This window comes from Electrophorus electricus, chromosome 14, assembly GCF_041902795.1.
Source record: "Electrophorus electricus isolate QZ-2024a chromosome 14, ASM4190279v1, whole genome shotgun sequence".
NCBI lineage: Eukaryota > Metazoa > Chordata > Actinopteri > Gymnotiformes > Gymnotidae > Electrophorus > Electrophorus electricus.
In genome coordinates, this window is record NC_137510.1 from 23809620 (window position 1) to 23836983 (window position 27364).

The 27364-nt window shown below is 41.5% G+C and overlaps 3 protein-coding genes across 13 annotated transcripts; 2 read left to right on the forward strand and 1 right to left on the reverse strand.

The window, feature by feature from the left end:
• Positions 1-284: 284 nt before the first annotated feature.
• On the forward strand, positions 285-14135 carry pex5 (peroxisomal biogenesis factor 5). Of its 6 annotated transcripts, none has more exons than XM_026999127.3 (17): positions 348-365; positions 470-574; positions 3221-3378; positions 3927-3965; positions 4237-4354; positions 5227-5370; positions 5722-5812; positions 6609-6699; positions 7737-7859; positions 10503-10586; positions 10716-10835; positions 11461-11604; positions 11796-11866; positions 11984-12205; positions 12320-12485; positions 12754-12911; positions 13059-14135. In XM_026999127.3, exons 3-17 carry the CDS (start codon positions 3265-3267, stop codon positions 13288-13290), a joined length of 1917 nt encoding a protein of 638 aa, XP_026854928.1. In that variant the 5' UTR covers positions 348-365; positions 470-574; positions 3221-3264; the 3' UTR covers positions 13291-14135. The 6 variants fall into 6 exon arrangements, with proteins under 6 accessions (XP_026854929.1, XP_026854930.1, XP_026854928.1 ...); XM_026999131.3 differs by lacking the exon at positions 348-365 and adding an exon at positions 8297-8410 and having other exon boundaries at positions 451-574; XM_026999128.3 differs by lacking the exon at positions 470-574 and having other exon boundaries at positions 285-365.
• A 100-nt stretch (positions 14136-14235) lies between these two features.
• cdca3 (cell division cycle associated 3) lies at positions 14236-18602 on the forward strand. Of its 2 annotated transcripts, none has more exons than XM_026999149.3 (7): positions 14236-14597; positions 15182-15322; positions 15449-15566; positions 15816-16399; positions 16492-16834; positions 17037-17116; positions 17571-18602. In XM_026999149.3, the coding sequence occupies exons 2-7, from the start codon at positions 15191-15193 to the stop codon at positions 17661-17663; spliced, it is 1350 nt and encodes a 449-aa protein (XP_026854950.2). In that variant the 5' UTR covers positions 14236-14597; positions 15182-15190; the 3' UTR covers positions 17664-18602. The 2 variants fall into 2 exon arrangements, with proteins under 2 accessions (XP_026854950.2, XP_026854949.2); XM_026999148.3 differs by having other exon boundaries at positions 14236-14618; positions 17571-18601.
• Positions 18603-19309: 707 nt separating this feature from the next.
• On the reverse strand, positions 19310-26896 carry gnb3a (guanine nucleotide binding protein (G protein), beta polypeptide 3a). Of its 5 annotated transcripts, none has more exons than XM_081695835.1 (9): positions 26513-26896; positions 23745-23882; positions 23291-23436; positions 22446-22509; positions 21760-21922; positions 21412-21478; positions 21061-21262; positions 20418-20634; positions 19310-20196 (listed from the first exon to the last, which is right to left on the reverse strand). In XM_081695835.1, the coding sequence occupies exons 2-9, from the start codon at positions 23799-23801 to the stop codon at positions 20090-20092; spliced, it is 1023 nt and encodes a 340-aa protein (XP_081551961.1). In that variant the 5' UTR covers positions 23802-23882; positions 26513-26896; the 3' UTR covers positions 19310-20089. The 5 variants fall into 5 exon arrangements, with proteins under 5 accessions (XP_081551961.1, XP_081551960.1, XP_081551962.1 ...); XM_081695834.1 differs by having other exon boundaries at positions 26509-26895; XM_081695836.1 differs by lacking the exon at positions 26513-26896 and adding an exon at positions 25106-26500.
• Positions 26897-27364: the final 468 nt, after the last annotated feature.

Sequence of the window (27364 nt, forward strand, 5' to 3'; positions counted from 1 at the left end):
AACAAAAATAGAGTAAATGATGCAAAGTGGACTTTGCATCACTCCTTGCGCAACGTGAGGGGTGTGCACTGTACTTACAACTCCTCATGGAACTGATTTAAAATTCATTGATTTAGCACGTTTTATGTGGAAATTATACTGCTTTAACAGAAAGTTATGTTTTCGATTGGTCAGATATTTAAAAAATATTGTTGCTACCTTTGCGCAGTTCTCCTACGGATTTTACGTAACATCCCCTATCAGGCATGTGCTCCGTGTTACGGCTGCCATTACATGGCTCATAAATGGTGTTTGTGAATATCGAATTTGTAGCGTTTGAATCATGTAGTTTCTTCGATTTATAGGTCGTGGCAACATATTAGAGGGTAAATAACGCTTTTAGGTTCCTCGCTAGCTAACTAGCGAATGACTTGTACTGCAGCTCACTAAACCTGCTCATCATTTATCTCTTATTTTCTGTTGTAAGTAGTGTCCCACAGCGCGTCATATTTTGGTCAGGTAGGTTAGCTAGCTAGCTAGCGACTGCTCATTCTTAACCAGAGGAGCTGAGGTAACCTAGCAGCCACATCGAGCGGTGAGTTTATTAACCTAGCTAGGCTAGCTAGCTAACGTTAGCGGACTACCTACACGTTTCCTATTATAATTATTAATAATATTATTATTATTAGCTAATGGCATAATTGCTATTCATGTCTAACGCACATTTAGTCAGTTAACTAGGCAATATACATTTCCCCAAACCTTAATATTCTGCAGACACTTGGTAGTAACTATAACCTATGGATTATTAGCTAACTAGCAATACTTTGCTGTATACACCTTGATCTATAGGCGTCTAATGTTCGATAACAAGTGAGCCTTCATGAAGATAGGCAGCTAACGTTAGCTGTGTAGCTGTGCTGTTAAATTAGCTAGCCAGCGTAGTAATGTACGCATCTTGAGCTGAATCTAAATAGACAAATGCTGTTCTTTTCGATCGTAAACTATGCATATTTCTTTACAAATAGTGCTTTTTTATACGAATGATTAATGCTGACATTATATGCGATGCTACATGCTTAGAAGCATGCAAGTTAACCTAAGTAAGCTAAACCTAAAGCTAGCTAGCTAAACTACATTGTGACAAGATAATTTGCGCTCAGCCGGTGATTTACTCAGCAGATGGTTGGAGCTGATGAGATGATAATGTGAAGACAGCCAGTGAGACATTAGCTAGCTGTCTTAGTATTGAATAGGGCCACTGCTTAGCTAGTTAGCATGCTTTATTGGGTACTCATGTTTTTATTAGAGAATGATTTCACATTTTACAGCATGCCAGTCAGATATGGGCCAGAGCTTTCCTATAAATAAGACATTTCTTGCATCTTGACATCACACTAATGTTGAATTTATTCGAGTGTACATACCTCTTACTTATAATGTTTGCAGTAACTAATCATTTTAGTTTTAGTCGGTTTTGGCCCCACGTCAGATTTAGGTCATGCAGTTCCACTAGGCCAGACGGACAGAAATAAAGTAAGATAAATAAATGTGATAAGACAGATAAGTGGTCAGTTGTGTGGTTACTGACCAGGAAAATAGAAAGTTCCTGGACTACCGTTTGTCTTGATAATATGCCACGTTAGTAATTAAGCAAAGGTCTCCTGTAGCATCCCGGCCATGCAACCTCAGTGCTTAGAACTTAGTGCGCATTGCTTTGTCCAAGCCTGATTGGTGGACACTCCTTTTTATGGTGGCATTTAAGTTCATGATGTTCAGATGGATTCATTTCAGGATAGTGGGAAGTCGTATATCAGTATCAGCGATGACTTACAAATGGAACAAAAACAAACAAACAAACCAACCGATGACATTTTACCTGAACGTTCCTGTTGCCTTTCCAGGAACAGTTTTGCGCTATGTCATGAGGCATGACCTTATGTTGCTGAAAATACTCACTGTGGCCATGATTGGGTAAACCTGGTGTTCTGTGATGTTAACTGCGTTGGCATCAGGGTTTTATTCTACCAGAATTAGTGGACCTGGTACATTCCAGCTCAGTGCTTCCCAGTGATCCCTACTGGCCTGCACAGTGGTACTCATGCATGATGGCTCTGTTGCTTCCTGTTCTATACACTCTGAGTCTGCCATCATGCCATTGCTGTTGCAAACAGAATTCTTCAGATCAGACAACACTGTTCTGGAGAGTCCAGATGAGTCTTAGCTGACTGCAGCACAGTTTACTTTGCATGGAAGCGTTTCTCTGTGCAGTTGTCCTGTGTCTGCCCATGCAGGCAAAAGTCTGTGTGTGGTGAAATTGGTGGTTGTACTGTCATCCCTAAATGCCCAATTTGCTAGATTTAAACTTCTAAATTCAAATAGAAAATAAAGATCAGACTCTAGAATTAGTTGAAAAAGAATAGCTAGTCCTGCTCTTTATTGCAAATTAAGGATAACTTGGATAAAAGGCACCCTCAGGAGAATGTCTGAGCGGTTACACAGGAGTTTAATTGTTATACACTTTTTCAAGGGCAGTTATATAATCTCTTGACCTTTTTTTACATATTGATCTTTAAAGTTTCCACCATTATATCCAAATCATACTTTATTTAACATTATGCAAATTGATATTGAGTACTTATACCAGTTGGACATTGGTACCATTACATCTAAAATAAGAGTTTTTCTCTCTTTTTTTTTTTTTTTTTTTTTACAAATATGATCTCATTTTGCCCAACTATTATTGATAACATTGTTTCCTGTACCACTTGGTACATGTTGCTAGAACAAACCCGAATAATATGCTTTGCTCAGTAAACTTGAAGCTCTCTGCACCGTGTGCCAGCAGAGACACTATTAAAGATTTTAAATCTTTGTTTTCAAACACTCTTCTGCATCAGTCTGCACCTGGTACAGAGACCTTCAATCACCAGTACACTGAGATCACAGATCACTCTATGAGAATACAGAATACTACTCTGCAAATGCAGTGTTGGCTGTCATGCTGTGAGTTTGGACAATATGTCATAGGTTTTTGTTTCATGCGACTGTTTTCACAAACATGTAAAAGTTAGGACAGCCCACTGCTTCTGCAGAGAAGGGGTTCTTTTTCTAGTCACTGAGTGCATTCAAGACATTTTCTTTAAAGATGGCTTTGAAAGAAATAGCCTTGATTATGAAGTCTGCATTGTGTGGTGTGATGCTTCTTGTATAGCCACATTTTACCTGTTCTTTTGTCTAGAAACTCCAAGGAGCTTATAAAAGCCATCTTGACCCTGTGTTGTCATGGCGATGCGGGAACTGGTAGAGGCAGAATGTGGGGGAGCCAATCCCCTCATGAAGTTGACAAGTCACATGACTCAAGAAGGTGGTGCTTGGAGACATAGGTCAACGCCCACTGTAAGTCTTTCTTAATTGTGATTTGTTTATTTGGTATGATAATTAAGCACCCTTTATTACAATCTAGTACTAAGAGTAAGTTATTGAGTGTTTTGTGGCCTTCTGTAGGACTACATTTTCCTTCTGACTAATTTGGTTAATGTGTAAGAAAAATCCCACAATCCACCCTTTACATATGAAAATAAGGTTTTAGACCTCACACTTCTTTCTGAGATAGGGGACGTTGGGCTTGCTGTTTTTTTGCCCCTAGGCATATGACTATATTCCAAACATCTTACAGGGATTCCTCTCAGACTAATAGTAATGTTAGTAACGAAACTTGGAATATTCAGAAAGCATACTTACAGTAGACTGTTGGAATTAGACTATTGGAATTATTTTAAGGAAGATGCATTTTTTGTGGGGTATACTCTAGGGCGTTTTTAGAGTGCTCAGCCACAGTAATGTAATACTAGTCACTTATGTGGTCAGTGTGTGGAATCTGTCTTAAGTTCTTCACCACATGCCTTTTTCTCTTCCTTTCTCTCTGTGATTCTCGTTTTATTCAGATTCCCCCTACACCGATTGAAATAGCGACTGAAGAGGAGGTATAAATTCTGAAGTGAATTTTATTGACCATTTGTTTGACTGTGAATATGGGGCCAGGTAGTAACTTTTAGGGGTACAAAGGTCTTTGTTAAGTGTGAAGGAATTTTAAAAATAAATATTTAATTACTTAATTTTGTTCTTAATATTTTATTATTATTAATGCAATAAAAATATCTAAATTACTTTAATTAAATTTTGTGAGAAAACTGAAGATGGAGCTAAACAGAGCCATGCTGTCATGACACATAATGTTGGAGATTTTAATTGCAGTTGGTGAGTGAGTTTCTGCAGGCGCCCCCACGCCCCCCTCACAGCTTCGATATGGGACAGCTCCTGGAGGAGATGCAGCAGATTGACCAGCAGAGCTACAGACAAGCCCCACAGAGGGGTAGCGTATGCACACACTCATTCACTCACTCACACTCTCTCTCTCTCTCTCTCTCTCTCTCTCTCTCTCTCACGCACAAACACGTATAAAAACTAAAACAGCCCCACAGACTTAAATGACACACACACACACATACGCATATAAAAACAAAAACCAAAACAGCCCCACAGAGAGGTAGCGCACACAAATATAAAAACTAAAACTAAACAGCCCCACAGAGAGGTAAATGACATTCATGCATACTTACACACCCACATCCCCACACACAAATATAAAAACAAAAACAGCCCCACAGAGAGGTAACTTTCACACAGGCACGCACATACAAAATCAAAAAACAAAACCAAGACTTTCCCACAGAGAGGTATCCAACATACACTTACACAAACAAAGCAAAAACCACACCATGGAGAGGCAATACACACACGACTGAGTGCATGTACATTGTAGGTGCACTCAGCTGGTGTTTTGTTGTATTGTTTAGTTCAAATGATGCAGTATTTCAGCTCATAGCTCTGTGGTATCATTGTTCTAATGAAAGTCTGCAGATGGCATTTTACTGCTCTGCAGTTTGGAAAAGTGCAATGGCAGCGTAGTGACCTTTTTTACTTTATGGTAAAAAGCTTAAACAATTTCTGTTTTGTTTACATTGCTGTTTTTTAGCTCAGAAAAATATTTAATTTATCGGGGTTTGCATGCTTCCCTTGTGTGGGTCATCTGATAGGAGTGGAGTGGAAACGCTTACATATTTAGGTGACCTAAAAACCAACACTGACAGACGAGTGAGCTTTAGAGTGATACTCGGTGTGTGTACAGGAACCTATGCTGGTGTTCATTATGAGGTGTAAGATGTTAAATCCTCCTGCCTGCAGCTCCTGACGTAGCCGCGTTAGCCCTGTCCGGTGATTGGGCAGCAGAGTTCCTGTCTGGAGCTGACTCTGCCGCCTCCCCTGGCCAAGTCGCTCTCGATACAACAGATGCTGATTGGACCAGAGAATTCATAAATGAAGTTACTGGTCAGTTTCTGCATAACTGCTCTCTCTTCATCATAGTGTGCCTGTTCAAGGTCCTTTCTACCACTATATACTTTTGCCATGGTGTTTAGAGAGAACACTTGCAGCGTTTTGCTGCCCTTGTCATGCGGTAAAAAGTAAACAGATAGTCCTGCATTATTAACTTTTACTTATTTGAAATTCTTAAACTCTAAAATTCATTAGAAAGCACATTGTGTTTGTTGAATAAGCATAAAACATTGTAAGTTACAGCTGTCTCCTAACTTTTTTATATTTCATACCTTTCATATTTCTGTGTTACCTGCATGGTCAACTCTCTTTCCTTTCCTCTCTCGCGCTCTCTCTTTCTGTTAGACCCTGGGAGATGGGCAGAAGAGTATCTGGAGCAGTCAGAGGAGAAACTTTGGCTGGGGGATTTGGGAGAAAAGGAGCAAGACAAAGAATGGTGAGAGAATGAAAGAGAGACAGTGTCGTTCCTAAATTCCCAGGTTGCTGTTTTCAAAGTTATAAATGCAAATTGCAAATAAAGATGCAGACTCAAGAATGAGCTGAAGAGAATAGCAGGTCTCATTCTTTATTGTAAATCAGTGATGACAAGCATTTGAGGCATCTGCCGGAAAAGGTCTGCAGAGGCTTACCCAGAATCCTTTTCAGAAGCCTGCAGAGGCATCTACAGATGCCCCTGCTCTGTACACAGATCATTTTATAAGGATACAGAATCTTTGTGATACTTTGTTTTATGTTATTAATATTTCTAATTCAATGTTTAAACCTCCTTTTCCTGTAAACACTCTTTATTACCTCAATAGAGAGAGAGTGTGTGGGAGGAAAGCAGATGAAGGACAGAATTAAAACCAGCAGTCTCCAGAATTATGTCAAGAAACAAGCATTAATTGATGCAGCAAGATCACACAAGATTGGTGAAATTACTAGGCAGATCCAATGGGCCATAGATGTTTTTCAAATCAATGAGATGATGTTCCACTTGAGGCTTAGAACATTTTGAGTGTAGAATAGTAAACTTTGGGCATTTGAGGATTAAAAATGGATTGAGAGCTTCAAAGAGTGTATTCTAGAACTCACTTGAGAGTATCAAGCTTTCTTATGACTACAGAAATTTTTACAGGGTCTTTACATTTCAATATTCAATTTTCCAATATTATATTTAAAATAAATATGAAGGGTATGTCTGGAGGTTACTTGGGGTGTAAGAGCTTAAAGCTGACATTTCAACCCTTAAGGACAAAGGAATATCAACCAGGAGAGGACCTGAAGCAAACAGCCAATGAACTTCTCACAAAGGTAGATGACCCCAAGCTACAGAACACAGAGGTGAGTGTGTGTTTTTGTGCTGTTCGTCATCTCTGGTTGTTCTTCTGGACCTTTCCTGTACATAGCAACATTCTAAAACAGTTCCTGAGATAACACAGAAACTTGGTGAAATGCTCCATATGACCTTGTAGATGTAGATTATTCTATTATACAAACAAAAATATTTTATCTGCAGTACTGTGAGTGAAGGTTCTATTAAGCTTGTCAGTATGAGATGGTTTAAAACTTATTAGTACACTTCTTGAGTTACAACATGATAGAATACCACCTTTAGTTTTTATGAGCTCGAACTCAGACAGAAGAGCATCCCAGTCAGTTAAGTCATTTGGTTCTAGTAATATAGCACCATCACTGTATCCTGGACATTGGCATCTATTATGGTATCCTTTGTGCTGAAAGTGGTTTCCCTGTACTATCTGTTGACCAGAGAAAAGGCTATGGAAGAAAGCAAAGTGAAAGCTCATGAGATTCAGGATAGGTTTTTTTTTTGTTTTTGTTTTTTTTGTTTTTTTTTTTGGCAGGCCACTTTTTGCGTAAATGCTTAGGGACCCTTCATGAAAAGTGTTGCACTGTACGTTGTGAAATTGTGTCTAGATCAGGGATCTCCAGCCGTTCTCCTGGAGATCTGCCCCAGCGTTTAGCCCCAAGCCACATCTAACATGCCTAACTCCCCCTGTTAAAGGGCTATAAAGATATTAATCAGACGAATCAGGTTAGAGCTAAACTCTGCAGGATGGACTTGGTCAGAAGATTGGAGATCTCTGCTACAGCTTGCTGTGATGCCCTCGCCTTTTCATTTGTAACTCTTTGTATTTTGTCATTCTTTTCCATTCTGTTTGTGCTTTTTTTTCCCCCATTTCTCATCTCTGCTATTCAGTGGAGCCCTGCTTATGTCACTTATGAGTGTGTGTGTGTATGTGCGTGAGATCGCTCTGGTTAACAGCCTAAATCAGAACGTGTGTGTATTTAGCTGAACTCCTCCCATTAGCTATGGGTGTGTAATGGCTGCTGTTGTTGTTGTTGTTGTTGTTGTGTAGTTCCTGCGATTCATTAGGCAAATTGGCGAGGGCAGTGTGACTGTGGAGGACAGAACAGGAAGGCAGCTCTCTGATAAAGCACAGGCCAAGGAGGCGCATAACTGGGCCTCCAGCTTCACCCAGGTACGAGCCTTACGCATGCCCTCCCACTAAGGCAGCACTACAAAGGGGGGCAACTGCAGCCTGCCTGCAGCCGTTCAGGCTCCTGCTGCTCGGCCCAGTTAAGACCATTTAGCAAATGCCCTTGTCACTGTGCCTCCGGATTGTGCAGCATTGTGGTCACTGAGAAATCAAATTAGATTGGAGTTAATATGGTTTATAATGAATCGGGTTCTGTATTTCTCCCTCTGCTTTGAGACTGTGAAGTGAGCTCAACCTATAAGTTTTTATCATTACTATAACGCTTCCTTCTTCCTTTCATCCTAATCTACTATAATGACTTCTTCTTGACCCATTTGCCTATATCCATGCCTAAACATAACTCCTCAATTAACCCAATACCAAACGTAACATGCGCATACAAACCTGTCCCTCCCACCTGCCCCGTAATGGCTGCCCAGTTCCTGAAGGAATCAGGGGGAGGGACTGTGCAAGTGGAAACTCGAGAGTGCAGAGAGAAGAATGACCAAGCTAAAGCTAAACAGGCAGAACAGTGGGCCAAAATCGTCAGGCAGGTAGGACCCCTGTTGCTTGGCAACTCAGATAAAGTGGTCCTGTACCTGCTTATTTATACATTGATTTTTTGTTTGTTTGTTTAATATGCTGGCTTCCCTTTCGGAACATGTTTACATTGCTTTAGTCTATCATTTGATTAGTTACTACACAGTTACTAATACAGTTACTGTAAAAGTGTTTGTGCTTCCTCGATTACTAGACCGAGATGCAAGGCATTTTATTATAGTAATGCACTTGGGTTTGGTGAGAGCAAAGCAAAGTTCAGTAACTGCATTAAATCCGGCCAGCTCCTGAAAGCACAATAACACTGTTTGATTTTTCTTTAAGGGCCGGTATAAATGAGTAGTCTGCTTGCTAGATTGAAAAGAGGGATGAATGAGGGTAAGACGCTTTCTCCTTCGGCCTCAGTCTCCCAAGACCCTCTTTTTGTTTGGCTTGTGTTACCTCCACTCTCCTTCATCTTGTCTGTTCTCCTTCTGCTGTGTGTGTGTGTGTGTGTGTGTGTGTGTGTGTGTGTGTGTGTGTGTGTGTGTGTGTGTGTGTGTGTGTGTGTGTGTGTGTGTGTGTGTGTGTGTGTGTGTGTGTGTGTGTGTGTAAAAATGTCATGTGGCGATTATAAAGAAGGACGGGGATAAACTCCAGTTCTGGAGGGCTGGACTCCAGCACTGTGTGGTGATTTGCTTGCTCTAGCACACCTACCGCGCCTGGTAATTAACTGGGGAGTTGAACTAGCCAAGCTGCGCTGGACTCTGGCCCTCCAGAGCTGGGGGACGATACCTGTGTTATAAATAGAGGTGCACAATATATCTGCAGCCGATATATTATTTGCCGATAAGGATGATTTTTATTTATCATTATTAGTTTGATATTGGAATTTTGGCCAATAATTATGACCCATAATTTTCATCTATTCAAGCCTTCTTTTTAATTTGGGTCTTGTTTGTATATTACTACAGTTATAAGAAAATTGCTGATTAGTGTAACCTGTGTTTGGAATCATTTTCACAGATTTTTTTGCTGTTTACTCAATAAGCAAAATATGTGAAGTTTGTTACTGTGTAGGTTTGCAGGTTTTTTTGGGGGGAGGGGTATTTTTTTTTAAATACCTACACTAGTTTAAAGCAAAAATGCCACTTAAAGGCCCTACACAGCTGTTTTTTTAAATCCGTAAAAAAATATAATATATATATATATATATATATATATATATATATATATATATATATATATATATATATATATATATATAAGTAAAATGTTTATTTATATATATATATATATATATATATATATATATATATATATATATATATATATATATAATATAAATTTTTTATTTATTTAGTTTTTTCTCTCCTTTTTCTGCAAAGAATGTTATATACTCCAGTTACCTTCCATTTTTCCCCCTAAAATGACATTAAAAGGAGTGTAAACCCTAGCGGATTGATTGACACCCTGAGTGTCAAACATAACCACCCTGGTAAGTATGGTGCAGGGTGGAAATCACTTATTTTCCCTCCTTATGCTAGCAGGACGTATATGATTATGGTCATACTTCTGCTTCAGTTCAACAGTTTTGGGCACTGCTGAGAGCGTCATTTTAGGGTAAAGAATTGGTAGGTACCTATATAATATATAACATTCCTTGCAGAAAAATATATCTTTCACAGGTTTTAAAAAACAACTGAGCGGAGCCTTTAAACCCACAGGAACGCTCGGCCAGTACTTCACATAATTTTCACGCTGCTGTTACCAGACTCCCCTGGTGTTTTCTGCTGCTCTGCTGTGTCTCAGCGGCTCGAGAGTAACTGCCAGCGCTTTTGCTTTACATTTACTTTTTGGCCAGCTTCTTTGTTTATTCATTATGGAGAATAAAGACACTCCAAACCTGCACTTGCCTCTCCCTGTACCCGTGCAGATTATAGTTCAAACTTGCCTTAAATCCGTAAAGGTAAAATGATCGCTTATTAATATCGATATTGGCCACAACAGGGTGTTAATTATCATTTATGGTATTGGCCAAGGAAATTCAATGTTGGTACATGCCTAGTTATAAAGCATTATAAAGACTCGACTGGTTCCCCTCTTCAGGTGTCTGAGGAGTCTGCAGAGTCCTGGGTGGATGAGTTCACCACGTCGGGTCCTGATTTCCAGCAGGCCAAGGCTGCTGTGGAGGTAAGGCGGACGCGCCCAGGTCCTCTACCTCACACAGCACAATTAACATTGTATTGGTTCTGTGAAGGGCAACAGCCAGAGTAAAAGGTGTGTGTGCGTGCGCGTTTGTGCGTGCGTGTGTGTGTGTAGAGTGACATAGATTTCTGGGAGAAGTTACAGCAGGAGTGGGAGGAGATGGCTAAGAGAGATGCTGAGGCTCATCCCTGGCTTTCAGACTTTGATCAGATGCTTAGCACCTCCTACGACAAGGTACACGTGTTGGGTATATACCTCTTGGATCTGTAACTGCTGGCTGTTTTCCATGGGATTGGGTTAAATCTGTGCCAATTAATATTTGAAGAGCCTATAGCAAAAATAAGCAAACATTTACATTGAAATGGTTCCACTCTAGCATAGTGTGATCTTTCTGTAGTCTTAAAGAAAATATTAGCTGTAGAGTTCTGATTTCAATAAATTCAACTGCTACTGCAGTACTGGTACTATAATTTCAGTATTCAATTAATGGAGGCAAATAATTGCCTAGACGCATAATATATATAATATGTTTGATGCTAGGATTTAAACATTATTAACCTAATAATGAATTAGTTACACCAATTCTGATAACTTATAAGTACACATGGAAAAAACAAACAGCATTTATTCGTGTGTGTGTGTGTGTGTGTGTGTGTGTGTGTGTGTGTGTGTGTGTGTGTGTGTGTGTGAGAGAGAGAGAGAGAGAGAGAGCTTTATTAGCATAAGCTATATTGGTGTAAGTCACTCTGTTTTTACCTTGCTGCTCCATGTTGTCTAGATTTGCTCAGTTCCAGACTGTAATATTTCGATTCCACGCTGCATACTGTTCTGTTCTGATTGTTGCTCGTCCGGTTCTCAGGGCTATCAGTTTGAGGAAGAGAACCCGTACCTGTCCCATGAAGATCCTCTGGCAGAGGGGGTGAGGAGGATGGAGGCTGGGGACATTCCTGGAGCCGTTCGACTCTTTGAGAGCGCCGTGCAGAGAGAACCAGACAACCAGCTGGTTCGAGTCCTTTAGCTATTTCCACACCACACTCTAATGCATATCTAAGACATATTTATTAAGGCATTAACACAGACTAATACATATTCAATAATGAACTTTTTTTTTTCCTCTCTACACTCTTCCTTTTTTGCCTGATTTGACTATAAGCGGTTGTGAAATCTGTCAGTTCATTTCTGTTGTTCCCACAGGCCTGGCAGTATCTGGGGACTTGCCAAGCAGAGAACGAGCAGGAGTTTGCAGCTATCAGTGCCCTGCGCAGGTCAGTAAAGAACCAACATATTAAAAGACTATGCAGTTTTATACCAGGACAGTATGTTTTATGCTATATGTTGTGCTTTTATGCTATATGTTGTGCCTTGGATTATGTTCCTGTCAGATGTATTGAGCTGAAGAAGGACAACCTAACAGCCCTCATGGCTCTGGCTGTCAGCTTCACCAACGAATCACTGCATCGGCAAGCCTGTGAGACACTTCGTGATTGGCTGAGGCACAACCCAAAGTACCGGCACATCCTTGAACAGAGGGAGAGAGAGAAGGAGAGAGAGGGAGTCCGAGAAAGAGAGAAGGAGAGGGAACGATTCGGATCCCTGTTACCAGAGTACAGAGATTTGAACGTTCTTATTAAAATGAAAGGTTGTGGATCAGATTCCTTGTTCAGGCTATGGAGTGAAAACTTTTTCTTTTTCTGTCTTGCTGTCACTGCACTTCTCAGAGCTCTGTTCAGTGAGGTGCAGGCGTTGTTCCTGAGTGCAGCGTCTGCCGACCCAACGCGGGTGGACCCTCAGCTGCAGTGTGGCCTCGGAGTTCTTTTCAACTTGAGTGGAGAGTACGACAAGGCTGTGGACTGTTTTACTGCTGCCCTGTCTGTTACTCCACAGGTACGTATCCACACACGCACACACACATTGCTGTACTGTTTAAGAGCTAAATATCATTTAAATAAAATCCTAGGCTGTCCTCGCCTCATCCTGACCTGCCTTTAACCTGTAGTCTAGCCTGTTTTGTGTTTTTAATTTTTACTGATTATAACTGATCAAGTTTTCAACTTCTTCAGGTATACACACATGTAATGTTTTATTTTTTTTGGACAAACTATATCGTTGCTTTGAAGTTTTAGTTCCCATGTTTCTTCCCACACTTTGGTAGGATTATTTGCTGTGGAATAAATTGGGAGCTACTCTAGCTAATGGGAGTCGCTCTGAGGAGGCTGTGGCCGCCTACAGGCGAGCACTGGAACTGCAGCCAGGGTTTGTGCGCAGCCGCTACAACTTGGGTATCAGCTGCGTTAACCTGGGAGCTCACAGGTTAGAAGACACGTCCTACTGAGTGCTGTATGCATGTACATCCTAGAAATCTGCCCAAACTCAACACAAACACTTTGTCTCCTCCTCCTTTTTTGCTTTTCTTTTTCCATCGCTCTCTCTCTCTTTCTGTCTCTATTTCTGTGGCAGGGAAGCGGTGGAGCATTTTCTAGAGGCGCTCTCTCTGCAGAGGCAGGCTGCTGCCGACGTCGGGGGCGCTGCGGGCCGCGGGCCGGCCACTGTGATGTCGGACAACATTTGGTCCACCCTGCGCATGGCGCTGAGCATGATGGGAGAGAGCTCACTGTACACAGCTGCTGACGGACGCGACCTGGACACGCTGATGGCACACTTCTGCCAGAGAGAGGAAGAGACGGACTGAAGGAATGAGAGAGGGAAGGAGGGCAGGGAGGTAGTGTGCGAATGTGGGGAGAGGTGTCTCGGAAATGCAGATGATTGGAGGAGCACATTTTAACGTGGAGAGAGAGAGTCCACGAAGAGATGGGAGAACAAAGAGTCTTTAAACACATGCACTACACTGTATGAATGGACAGGTGGACTTCTGATAAAGGGAGACTGGATTTGAGAAACATGATGCATTGAGAGGCCCATAGTACACCAGTCAGCAGAATGAATGAACTGTGGGAGCTGACCTAGGTTATTTGAAGTGCAACCAAACTCCAGTCAAGGTCCTTGTGCAGTTTGTGTTTTGTTTCATTTTATCATGCGAAGTGCATCTGAACTACATAGGTACATTGAGGTTAATACATGTTCACACTGTGTTTGCCTTCATTTCTAATACTGAGATGCATTCGATTTGGAAAGGAATGAAGACTGAAGAGATGTGTCATCTGTGCTGTTCCAGGTTTGGGTTTTTTTGTTGTTTTTTTTTGTTTTGTTTTGTTTTTTTGTTTGTTTGGGGTTTTTTTTGGTATAAACCAATAATAGCTATGATCTGCAAGTCAGAATGGTCATTGATCATCAGCAAGAGAAGGGAAGGCACTGTGGTTCAGTGACAGATGAGAAATGAATGAGAAGTGGGAGATGAATGCCAGCACTCGCTCCTTCATGTGCTATCTAATATGATACTCATGCTGTAAATGAATCGACTTAATTGTGTATTGTACCATTATTAGTATTAATATTATTAATATTAGACCCGTTTTGAATATCTCCAGAAAACAGTAATTATGTATATGTAATCCAAGCAATAAAACTTTGAAATAACTTGTGCGTGTGTATTGTAGCAGAATGCGAAGAGATTAAATTAGAAAAAACTACCGTGATGCTAGAAAACTGTCGCAATGTTCAAGACGTAATATTAAATTCGTATGAATGTATGGCGTTGATTTTTAAAGAAAAGGGAAAATTCGCAGTTTTGGATAAATGCCAAAACACAATTTTGACTTTGTTACGTTTCAAATAATGTTTAAACACCCAGTGAGCGTCACTCAGTCGGCGTCAGCTCTCAGCCAATCAACAATGCAGACACGGGGACGTGCGTGAGCGCTCATTGGATCATTTGAAAATTGCCGCAAACACACCGCGCACGTTTAAACGCTCCCTGCAGCGGAACACGCGGCTGTGTATCGGTTTGGTGTGGCAGGTCGCTCGGTGCTTCAGAGATTACACTACAAAGCGAGGGGACCTTGGATAAGGGACGCCGAGGAAACAAGTGTTTGTGCGGCTGTGAGTCACATTTTTTCTAAGGTGGGAAAATTTGGATGGTTTGCCAGATAGCAATTGTTATGTTTTGCTATTAGTTAAATGTTAACACTTTAATTAGCAGCAGAGGCGCACACAAACACCCTGGTGTGTGAGAACTTTCCATATTTTTCTCTCTGGCTAGCCACAAAGAAGTTGTTATACCAATATAGCTAACTAGCTAGCTAGTACATTTAAAGTTAATATAAGTTAACTTTCCTAGCAGAGTTGCAACTTTCATGTCATCCTCGATGCATCGCTAATTCGATTTTATTTTAGATAATCTAACCATAGGTTGGCATTGCTAACAGAAAATATGAGATTAACTAGTGGAAGTGGTTAGCTAGCGGAGCATGTATGTTTGAATGTAGGCGTTACCTAGCGTTAGATAACCTAATTAAGATAACAGCATTGCATTCAATTAGCTGACTTGGCTAGATAATAGCCAGTTGGTTCAGCCTCTCCCAGCCAGTTCGGAACTTTGTGCTTAATTTAACAAATAAGACAGCGCTGTACTCTACATACACACACGTATCTCTTATTTTTGCGAATTGTCTTATTATAAACAGGTTCTTAACATGGGTACCAATGAGAGCAAGATAGCTGTGGCATCAACGCCTAAACCAATCAATCGACTTACAAATCAGCGTGTGGCGCAGCTCTCCGACCCTCGGTCCCCGTCCTGTGACTTCAGCCGCACACCTATACAGGTAACATCTATTTCAGTGTAGCGAGATGGTCTTTTGAAAATGTGCCCTTTCCTCTGGGTTGCCATGAGCTGCAAGCTGACACTCGGCTACTGTGAGTGCTGGTGTTTATTCTGTTGAATGCTGTAGGTGGGAGGCACAGCCTCCTGTGTCCAAGATGTCCAGGAGACCGTTGGACCAGTGTGTGTTGACCCACGTTCACCCACACCTGGTATCATTCGCACCCCGTTGAAGGACGGCATGAAAGGTGAGACAATGGGGAATGAGTGTGAATAAGTGTACTCGCATGTCATTTTGATCTGCTTCATTAGCAATGTGTTCTTGTAAACTCATGTTACCAGAGATTACTCATGTATTTTTGCAGCATATTCACATGCTTGTCGCTTCTTATATTGGCAACAATTTCTATAACGATTGTCAATTAAAGCTACACTACTCACTACCAAGATTTGGACTCGTTGGCCCTGATGCTCGTTTCTGCACATTATCTTTTCAGTGGCCGTCAGCTCATTTGCTCGCCGCCTGAGCACGTTTTTCCTTAATGACGCTGCGATGCGGTTCTCTGGCTCTGCTGCCCTGGCCCCTGCCCCCTTCCCTAAATGTCCTAGCCTGCCCAGTGTGGAGCAGCACCAGGAGGAGCTTTGCTCTACAGAGCCCCTCCTCCCACCTCGCACATCCCTCAGTGGGGGTGCTGACACGGCGTCTACCCCAGTGCCCTGCAGCACCTCGGTGGGCTATGGCTCCTTCGCTGCCAGCCCATTTGTGCTGGTTGGAGAGGTGGAAGTGGACACCGAGGTCTCGCTAGAAGAGGCAGAGGAGGCCCTGCTTCTCGAGGAGTCTCCGCTCAAAAGGCAGCTCAGCCTCAGCCTGCTTGCCTGCCGCGAGGGTGTCTATTCTCCCGAGTTCTACTCCTCAAATGATGAGCGTCCCGCCACTCCTCTTCCTCCACTGGAGGATGAGCAGGATGGTGACCACTGCTACGCCCACCCTCATGGCACCAGTGAGCCCATCCAGCCCTCTTCTCCAGTCCACGGAGCCATTTTGCATCCGCCAGATGCTGCTCAGCCATCTGAGCTAGAGGTTGGTGCTTTTTACTGGGAATTGTACCCCTGGGGGTGCATTTTTCTATGCGGCAGATGGGATTTTAAAAATGTTTTCTTTTCTGTGCACAGGACGTCACAGCAGGAGACCCTGAAAAACCAGAGCAGGGGCCTCTAGAACCAGAGAAACCCAAAATGGCTGTTCCTGTATCAGCTGGTGCCCCTAAGCCTAGCCTGAATCTTAATGCTCCAAAAGATTCCCCCCTGACTGGCATTAGGTTTCCCAAGTTTGATGCCCGCAGCCCAAGCCAGGCAGTGTTTAAACCCCAGTGGCTGGGTGTAGGATTTGGGGCGACAGGTGTCAGGGCCAGAGGGGTCCCTGCTCGAGGGTCCTCCTTCTCCCCCATCTCTACTCGGAAACCAGCTATTGATGAGAATGAGAATAAAGTGGTGCTCGCCAAGCAGAAACAGAGAGGTGAGTTTCCTTGGTTCCATATGGAAGGGTTTGTTTATTTGGCACTGGCTGGTAAAAGGAGATGCATATCTTGGCTTGGGTTAGGAGTGTGGCAGTGAAGGTTGTCTGCAGAATGGAGGCATTTATTTTAATCAGTTTTAAATGTATTTGATTGGATCTAAATATTGTAGTCCTTTACTTTTGAAATGTGTCTCTGTTGCAGGCAAAGCTCTTCTTAGTGAAGGCAGATCTCCTCTGCAGGTCCTTAAGGAAGCCAATTCACCCAGAGATCATACTGCACAGGTCTGTTGGGGCTTGATCCATCATTGTTTTGTCTGTGGCTTTTTACTAGTTCACACATCAGGTGTGGCATTCTTAAAATCTCAACAATCTCCCAGATGAAAGCACATTAATAGTACCAGAAAAAAACTATAATATTAGTGTTGTAATGGTCTGAGTGCGTTTATGGTTTCAGGCTGATATTGTGTACATTTTTAAAAAAGCACTCCATATGTACCTCGTAATGAAATTAGTGCCATCAAATAAAGCATTGAGGAATAACCTACAACAAACCAAAGATTAGATGTAACATTCACATGTTTAAATTCTTTCATATTTAGGGTTGGAATTGAGCTGCATTTACATGCAACCTGCCCTTCATTTGGATTGATTGATTTTTTTCAGTTGTGTGATTTGAACAATTTCATTTACTGACTATCAAAATGGATCAACGCACCATTGTCTTGCCTTTGTTCAGATGAAGCTGAAAGTTTCTACTCCAGAGAAGCAGAGGTTTGGCCAGATTGACAGAAGAGCACTTATTCTCTCTCTCAACAAAGAGAACCAGTAAAAGATGAACCTGGTCTGAATGAAATTTGCTACCAACACTGTACATGGAACTCTAATTTTTTCTCAGGAAGCAGCTTTAATGTAATTGAATTCAGTGTGTGTGTCATGCATTCCCTTTTCTGCCATCTTTTTTTTTTTTTATGTAAATAAAATTACAATTATTTTATCAAATTTCTATGGCATTTGTTCTTTTTGGGGAACAATGTGAATTCATATGGGTCTTTGGGCATGTCTGAGACAACGTGTTTGGTTGTATCCTTACTCATGTTGCTATATCACTTTTAGAAAGGGGGGGGGGAAGCTGCAAGTAACTTTTTTTTAATAGGAATACATTGTCTAAGGAAATATTAGATAAAGGTAACTAAACCAACAAAACCACACTTCCACTAAAGTTCCTGTAATATCAGGTCATAGTCTGCACCAAGTCCTGTGGGATCAATTTGTACAGAAAGCACTCTTAAATGGTTCTAGTCCTCACTATTGGTTCATGGGCAATGGTACAAGCATAAGTGAGCAAATGAGTACAAAATTACTTGTTCCCATACAAGACCACCAAATCTGATAAGCAGTAACATGACCTTTTGTTTCTAATAAGAGTAAAATTGCACTCTGCTGTGTTTCAGTGCTCTGTGTTGGCCATGGTCTCTAGGAAACTTAAACAGCAATTCTCAAGTAACTCAGCCTCCATCTGGAAGGGTTTCAGACAGATTGCTAATTTTAAACTGAAAGCTCCCTACTCAATAAATGATTCATGCCTGGCTAATAAGCTAAATGAGTTTTACTGCCAATTTGAAAGACAAAAGGGCAGTCCTGACTTCTGCCCCCATCTCCAGCCCCAACACCTCAGTAAAGGGTAAGGCTGCCACCTTGTTACGGCCCTCCAACCTCCCCAAACACAATAACTTTGCATTTCATAGGTGGATGAAAACAGGCAATTCAAGAGACAGAACCCCCAAAAGGCAGCTGGACCTGACTTTGTTTCTCCCCCCCACCCTGAAGCAGCTCCCTGTGCTGACCAACTGTCCTCAGTGTTTAAAGACATTTTTAACACTTCACTGGAGATAACACGTGCCAGCTACAACAAAAACATGTCTCCCACTCACAGACCATCAGCACATAGCAAAGTAACTCTAGGACTTCCCTAACTGTCCAAAACTGGTCTTATTTCTGAATTTTGGATGGCTGACATGTTGCATTATAATACTATGCTTACACATTTGAAACCTGGCAACTGCTGTAACCATTCTTGCTAACTTCTGCTCCAACATAGTCCACCCTTCCCTTCAATCTCATGCCCTTCATCCAAACCTTTCTTCAAAGCCTCCTTTTTTTTTGCACAGGCTACTCTTCTCTGGCGTGAGGGCGTATACATGCAAAATAACTGACAAGCAGGGAGAAGACCCCTCCTGTAGAGAGGTTTCCAGATTGGTTAATTCGTGAGCCAGTCTGACTTTTATGTTTATCTTTCATCAGCTGTAAAGATGTAAAGAGTTTAGAAAAAGATCACGCAAAGATCATGTATTTTGGGTTGGTGGTCAGTGAACTGTGGAGTCATTGTTCTCCTCCATTCAGCAATGTACTAGGTGTACTTTTCCTAGGTCTTCACCTCTCATTATGAGCTTTGCGTTCAACAATGAGGTAGGAGAATCATGGCTGACAATCATTTAATGGTCCTGTTCCAGAGCAGTGGAAAATGAAAGGACAGTCCGAGGACACTAAACGTATACTATGGGAAAAAAGACAAGCCAAATCCATCAAAAGTAGCAAATAAATAACAGATATCTATAATTCAATTCAAGTAAATTCAGATATCTAAGATACAACAAACCATGTCAAAAAGTCATAACTCAGTAATAATCTGTGAATCATTGCATTTCTTTGAATCGTTCTGCATAACTAATTTAGAAAATCTATCCAAAAATATTGCATTATTCCTGTATTATTCCTGCCATTCCTGTATTATGTTTCACTATGTACATGTTACAACAGTTTAGTATTTTTTAGGGCATGTATCCTTACATTCCATTTTATTAGGAATCATTAACATCAAGTATCTTTTGTCAAACCAACACAAATGTAGCTATGTTCAACTAATTTTCTTGTTCTCTCCCACCAAACTATGTAGTAACTCAGCTCTTCTGCAGTTACCCAGAGTATACGGAACCCTGAAAGGCTATCGGTTCATCTCCTTTCTGTACATTATTGCATTATTTCTTTTAAAAGAAAATGCTAGTGGTCAGCCTGCTTTCGAAAACGATTCTGTATCAAGTGGACACCTTTCTTTTAGACATGGCCCAAAAAACACCCGTTCCTCTCTTTCCCTACTCTGCTACACCCCCCACCCCCATTTCATAGCCACACAAGTCTTCCTCTGTCCACTCTTTTTATTTTCCCTTTCCCCTCCCTCTTGCTCTTCCAGAAGGTACATCAGTTCCAGATCTTCAGGAAGCTATCCCATGATCCTGTGCAGCATGCCCTCCCGTCGGCTGTCACCCCGATGCAGCTCACACGGTTGTCGTGACCTACCAGCACTCCTGTCAGCATAGCGGAGTTAATAACCCAGAGAGAGGAGAATGTCAGAGCTTACACGGGAGATTTTCCCCTATGCTGCTCTGAAAGACTATGCACCTGGAAAGAAGGCTATGAAGACTATGGCACAAGAAAAGGTCACATAAACCAGGCCCTTTGCTATCTCTAATGTCTACTGCTTCATTCCATCTCTTCTCTCCATCCTCTGTTCTCACGCCCTACTTACCCACTCTCTCAGCCTTCAGCGAGTCCCAGATGTTGCAGCTGAAGTCGTCGTAGCCAGCCAGGATCAGGCGTCCAGAGAGTGATGGTGCGAGGGAAGTGACCCCACACATGATGCTGGAGTCCTGGTACGTGATCAGCTCCTGGTCGGCGCGCAGGTCGTACAGCTTGCAGGTGGCGTCGTCTGAGCCTGTGATCACCGCGTTACCACTGGGGAAGAACTAAGAAAGCAAGGAAGGAGAAAGCAGAGGATAAAGACCATGGGGATGCTGACTCAGATGTATCCCAGAATATTTTGGGATATATGACTTTAGATCCGCAGAGTTTCTGTACTGACACAAATCTGTCAGAGGTATGCAAATGTAGACCTCAGATCCAGTCCTGGACTTTCTAATTACTGGTAATTAATTGAACAGTCAGTGTAACTGGTTGGTCACGTCGTCAGCACAACTGATTCCTAGGTAAAGGTAGGTGGAAAAATCCGTAGTACCTGAATCATGAGGGCTGTGATGTGAATACCACTGACTTCATTGTAAATGTGCCAGTAACTGAAGGTCATGCAGCTGGGGAAGAACTTTAAAGTGTGTGTGTGCGTGTGTCTGAGAGAGAGAGAAAGAGAGAGAGAGAGCGAGAGAGGGGAGACTTACTCCAATAGCATTTATATCACTCTCATGGCCTCCAAATGTCTGTCTGCACTGACCCTCTCGTATATCCCACAGCTTGGCTGTATAGTCACATGCTCCCGAAATAAAAGTGTTAAAGTCTGGAGACACAGCCAGGGACATGCAGTCTCCCATGTGGCCAGTGAACATGGTTTTCTGCAAGCCAGTCTCAATGTCCCAGAGAACACTACAGAGAGATGAAAGACCATATCAGATTGGAGAAGTTGTTGTTTTTTTTGTTAGGGTTATATTAATGCTGATTTGGGCGATGTCACTGAGTCATGTCTTTCTCATAACTCTTTCGGTCAGCCGTGGTCTGATTGAATGTGTCCTTACCACGTACAGTCTCCAGAGCTGGTGATGATCTCACTGTCACTCAGGAAGCGACAGCATGACAGGTAGCCTGCGTTGCAAAGAACAGCAGCCATGCACATTAACGAGCGCATGCTCTTTTATTTCTGCAATCTGAGGACCAAGTGACCCCTTCCTCTAACTCTCACTTGTGAAGCAAACCCATGCATGACCCTAACCTAAAAACAGACCTCACAACCTACCCCCTTTTGGGCTTAACATCAAATCAAATGATAAATCTTAGAATTAAGGTATCATGAAATTTTCATCTATCTTGGTAAAGCCCGGATATTCTGGCATGTTTAAGGTGTTGGGTACACGCGTGTGTCGAACCTGTGTGTGCGGCTAGCTCGCGCATGACCTTCACGTTGCCGTCCTTGCCCTTCAGGTTGTAGATGGAGCACATGTTGTCCAGGCCACCGCATGCCACCAGGTTCCCAGAAGGCGCGTATGCACATGTCATCACCCACGAGGACTTCAGCGGGATGGCGTTGACCTGGAGCAGGCAGGCCAAGGTTACAAGGTCAATCACCATTTCCTCCCCTAACGTGCTGCAGAGCCTCAGGCTAAAATGCTCTGCCTTATTCTCAGCAGCTACTTCTGTGATATCTGGGGTACCAGCATGCACATACCCACCCAACAGAATAAAAGACTGAGATTCAAAAATGACTGAATACACTGAAGCAAGGAGTCGCCATATATACAAGGCTTTTGTTTTCATTAAATTAGTGTAGGTGTGCTATTTCATTGGTTCATACTGGCCTATTCATTATGCTTTCATTGTTTTAATATTGCATCTTCATTTTAAGTGGCCCCAAATTTTTCATGAAATAGGAACGAGCTTAATCTGGCCTTGGGTGTAGGGGAGGATTATCTACAGGATATAACTGGTGAAAGTTAGGTTTAGGTATCAAGGCAGGTTTAACGTGGAATAGGCCATCCTTTGTGGTCATGTCAAATTGTTCTTACAGATTATCCTGACCAATACATTGAAGTGGCTTGATATTAAGGCTCAATACCTTGTTGGTGGAATATGTGTCCCACACAATCAGCTTTCCATCCTGAGATGCACTCACACAGAGTCTGAGAGGGAGAAAATAGAGATAACTGAGACTGCTGTACTGAGAAAAGAGAGTGTATTAAAACCTTTCAAAATTGGCTACAGGGATTATAACAATAGACACAGATATAGATCTACTGTGAGCTCTGTTTAAACCATTACTGCTAAGAGGATATTTATATGTCTTGCTCTACAAACCGCGTAAACATTATTTAGTCTGATGGCTGATCTTATCAAAGGCAACTGTCACAGAATGCTCTCCTCCCACGAGTCATGTGGTTTGGCCTGCCGTGTGCAGTGGGAGGGTCTTGTTTGTTTTTTCATGTTTGTAACCACGCCTGCACACACCTGTACCTGGTTTTAATCTCATTATGTCTATGTATTTAAACCCAGGCTGGTGCGTGCAGTATTGTCGGTCATTGTTTGTGTTTGCCCTTTTTCATGTTGCCGTTGTTAATGTTCTCCGTTTGTGTTAAGTGTGAGTGCCATCGTTGTATTCGTTGTTTGTTAATAAACGTCTCTCTCTGTCGAGGGAGTCTATGCATCCTGTTCCACGCCCTGTGGCACTCGGGCCGTTACAGCAAGAAGTCTCAGACTCTTGACCCAATTACTCAGTCACAGGTTTTGTTGCTTAAAGAAAACATTTTCACACGCAGTAGAAACATAAGATTAGAAGCAGGGGTTTTATTACCTTTGTATCACATGGGAGTATATAGACCACTGCTTAACCACTGCTTTCTGTGAGTCTGTGTGTGTGTGTGTGTGTGTATGTGTTTGTGTGTTTGTGTGTATGAGTGTGTTTACTTTGAGTCTGTGGACCAGTGCATGGCGTAGATTTTGGCCAGATGGCCTCTCAGGGTCTTTCTGGCTTTAAGCTGCACTCGGCTCACCACAGCTGTCCCTGAGACGGTGTCCTGCAGCGTGGCATCCTGCACTGCTTTGCGGGCTGCCTGCAGAGGTCAAGCGGCAGGGAGTCAGAGGGTCAGCGTACAGACACAATCACAGTGCTGTTGAGTTACAAGACTGTGATGACAAGCTAAGCAGCATGAAAAGTGACAGCAGGTCCGTTAACAATGCATGAGGGGGAAACGGGTGTGTGTGTGTGTGTGTGTGTGTGTGTGTGTGTGTGTGTGTGTGTGTGTGTGTGTGTGTGTGTGTGTGTGTGTGTGTGCATAAAAAGAATCTAAGCTACATGTTTTTAATGAAGATATGAATCTATTTTTCTGCTAGACAACTAGTTTGGCCTGGTGACACTAACAGTGATGTCATCCTTCAGGCTCTCCGCCTCCCTGCGCAGATGCTCCATTTCTCCCATGGCCACAGGTGTCAGGTACAGTCACCAAAGCAGATGAACAGGAAGTGAGGTCAGGTGAGCAGAGAAAATGCTGGGAGGAAACTAAGCACATGAAATAAAATTCACATTATCGAATCGTTGTATTAATAAGCCCTCTTTTCAGCTAATAGTTAACTAATATGTTCGTTATTTAGTGGTACAGGATTATCATCTTTCACATTTTAATGGGCGTTTCCTGCCTTCGACGGACATTTGCAATTCAAACTCCTCTCAATGGGTTTGCAAATGCTCACAAATAAGGATGCACACAAACATGTGAATACACAACCACACACTTTTAGAACCTATTCACACCCATGCAAGCCTACATACACTCATAAACTTGCTTATACAAATAATTATGTGCTTTTGGTGTTTGTTATAGCCTTTTGTGTACAGCATCAAGCAGGGTAGAATACCAGAAAGTTCCTGAACTGTTCAAAGGTTTAAATCACTGCTCAAAAGTTTGAAGTCAATGTTTTCATTAATATAAAGTCAATTTTGTTGCAGATACATAAATAAAATCATAATGACACCAGAACTATACAAATTCCTATATTTCTAATCATTTGTAGGATGCAGTTAAAATAAATAAATAAATACAAATTTAGCTGTGTCCAGAATGATGTAGAGTGGAATAGAATGCCCGAGAAAGCTGTACAGAAGTGAGAATGATGTGAAGATAAATTAATATTCAGAATGCCTAGCATTCAGAAAATGGTGATCAAATCTCAGATATTTGTGAAAAAATTACATTATATAGAATTCTAGTCAATTATGTAAAATTTAGTATTCCCCAAATACCTGAAATGCTAAATTAATCATAAACTAAATTTAAACAATACCATTTGGTATCAGATTTATATTATTTATGTCTGCAAGTTATTAGTGAATAAAATAATGAATATTGATGCCAAGTGTTTTCAAACCCTTGAAAGGTTGTGTACATGTGTCTGTCATACACTCAGTACCAAGCTAGAAGCTGATAGAAAGATGTTTACTTGTTAGAAAGAGTTTGAACTTACAAATCATACACACATACATGAATGCAGAGAAAGTTAACATTATTGGGCAATACCTCTTAATACTTTAAAGTTGCCCAACACATTCAATGGTTTGAAACAGAAGATGTTTACTCAGAAGCACCTAGTAATCTCCCCCAAACTGATTTATTCTATTTTCTGCTTTAGTTATCTCAGTCTGAGAACATACCAATGCTTTTGCCAAGATCATATATTATGAAGACTTATCGTCCTATCCTAATGGTTATTAGAATAAGGCCTTACCTTGGAAAGTGAGTGTAGATTTCTGAACACTTTTTCTTGTATTGCTGTTTAAATCTGTGTTAGTGACTAACAATGTGGCTCTCATGACCAGATGAGTTTGCCTAAAATTTGTTTAAGGAGGGCGAGAGCGAGACAGAACTGGGAGGATGAGAGGGAGGGAACTGCTTGGTCATGGAAACCAGTGAAAGACTTTCACATTACATGTTTCATGTAGATTTGTGCTTTTGCATGGTCTCCACCCTGTTTTAACTGGTGATACCATGAGTACGGTATAGTCTTTATTAAAGAGATGGAAAACACAGATTCTGCTAAGGTCCAGTAGATCCAAAGGATGACCCTAAATTAGAAGGGCTGGACCAATCAGAACCAATCAGAGAACAAGGGTGCATGGAGGGAAAGAGTGTGCTTAATTCCAGGCTGCCAACATTTTAAGGGAGGTCTTTTGAGTCAAATCTGCTCTTATGCGATTAAATACTGCTCTCTGCATCTGGATAAGCACTGGGGATGCAGAAGGGGTGAGAGAGAGAGAGAGAGAGAGAGAGAGAGAGAGAGAGAGAGAGAGAGAGAGAGAGAGAGAGAGAGAGAGAGAGAGAGAGAGAGAGAGAGAGAGAGAGAGAGAGAGAGGGGGGTAGGTTATGTGGGCAAGGGTACTGTGAGTGTGCTCTGGACATTGCTTGAATCCTGGACACAGGCTTCATGTCAGATGATTTTTATTGTCAGAAATTGTTATCACTCTCTGAGTGCAATTGTGAAATATTTTGTGAAAAACATGAATTGCATGTCACCCTCTTTAGCACTAAAAGATCACTTCAAACATTAATAGTATTGGATTTTGTTCAAACAATACACCCTTTACGGTCTGTATTAAAAAGTGAATTTGATCCTTACAGTACCCTCATTGCATTACAACTGCATTGTTATTATTTTAAACTGCAGTATAAGCTGTAACTAGTGGAGCACAGTGAAGTTGAGAGGCAGATTAAAGGTTTGTCACTTTTCTCTTTCTTTTTTTCTGTCTTTTCTTTCTTGCTTACTTTTGTGTAGTATACAGTTTTGAAAGGTAACTGGTCACTAATGCAATTATAACACCAATTTACATATTTTAGGAAAAGATTATGTTAAATAAAGTTTCCTAACTATTAATGAAAAATAAAAATGCCATCTTTCTCATATTACTATATAATTACTAGAGCATATATGTTATAATAACTTATTTATTTATTAACTATTTAGTGTTTTTAAACAATCATACTGAAGAGCATCGATTTATACATGTACCATTGATGTGACACCACTATGAATAGTATACAGAAGAATAAAATAAAATAAATGATTATTGTACTTCTAATTGCTTTTAAAATACAATATCCTATAACACATAGGCCTAGAAGGTAATAACTTACTCACTCCTCCTGGATTATGTCCTCTTGGTATGCTTGTTTGTTTGTTTGTTTGTATTTACGTGCTGGCGCCCCCGCGGCTGGCCTCAACGCTCCACCTTTCCTCTCCCTTTTCCCCTTGTGTTTCACACCAAGCAGTTTTTCTTCACCCTCCTCCTGACCTCTGGGGCTCAGTCTGTCCACACACCTCCCAGCCGCTCCTCTGAAAGACAGATGAGAATGGTAGGGCATGAAATGAGATCAGAGTTGAAAGGATAAAACAGGATGGAGGGAGGCAGTGGGAGGGACCCAGAAGAGGAGAGAGGAATGGGGTACGGAAATATGGAGTTTTGGTGTCAGGAGCAGAAGTTATATGGTCAGAAGTTTGTTTTATTTTTTGTTCATTTGCAAGGAAAGCAAAATACATGTTTTAACAGATACATTCACTTAAAAACAAAACAAATAGGCCAAATACATTCTTTTTTTATATGTGTCAATTAGAAATGTCACTGGTACTCCTAAAGTGATGTTTCAGACTGGCATTCTGTGTATCCTTCAATTTGTTAAATGTCTTCAAACACTTCTTCAGTTGGCTTCAGCTGGCTGATTTTTATAGTTGTTAAATTTCTATAAATAATCATTTTAAAATGTATATTAACACCAGTGATAATGAATTAGAATAGGACTGGAACGGACATGGAGTGGAACTAAAGTAAGACTGTTGAATTGGAGATGGACTGGAGTTGAACTGGAGTCGCACTAGAATAGCACAGCATGATATGCTAGCTTTGCAAAGACTGATTTAGCAAAGTTCGAGAAGCCACTAATTCAGAGGGAGGAGGACTGAGAGGACTTGCTGAGGACTTGTTGAGTTGGAACC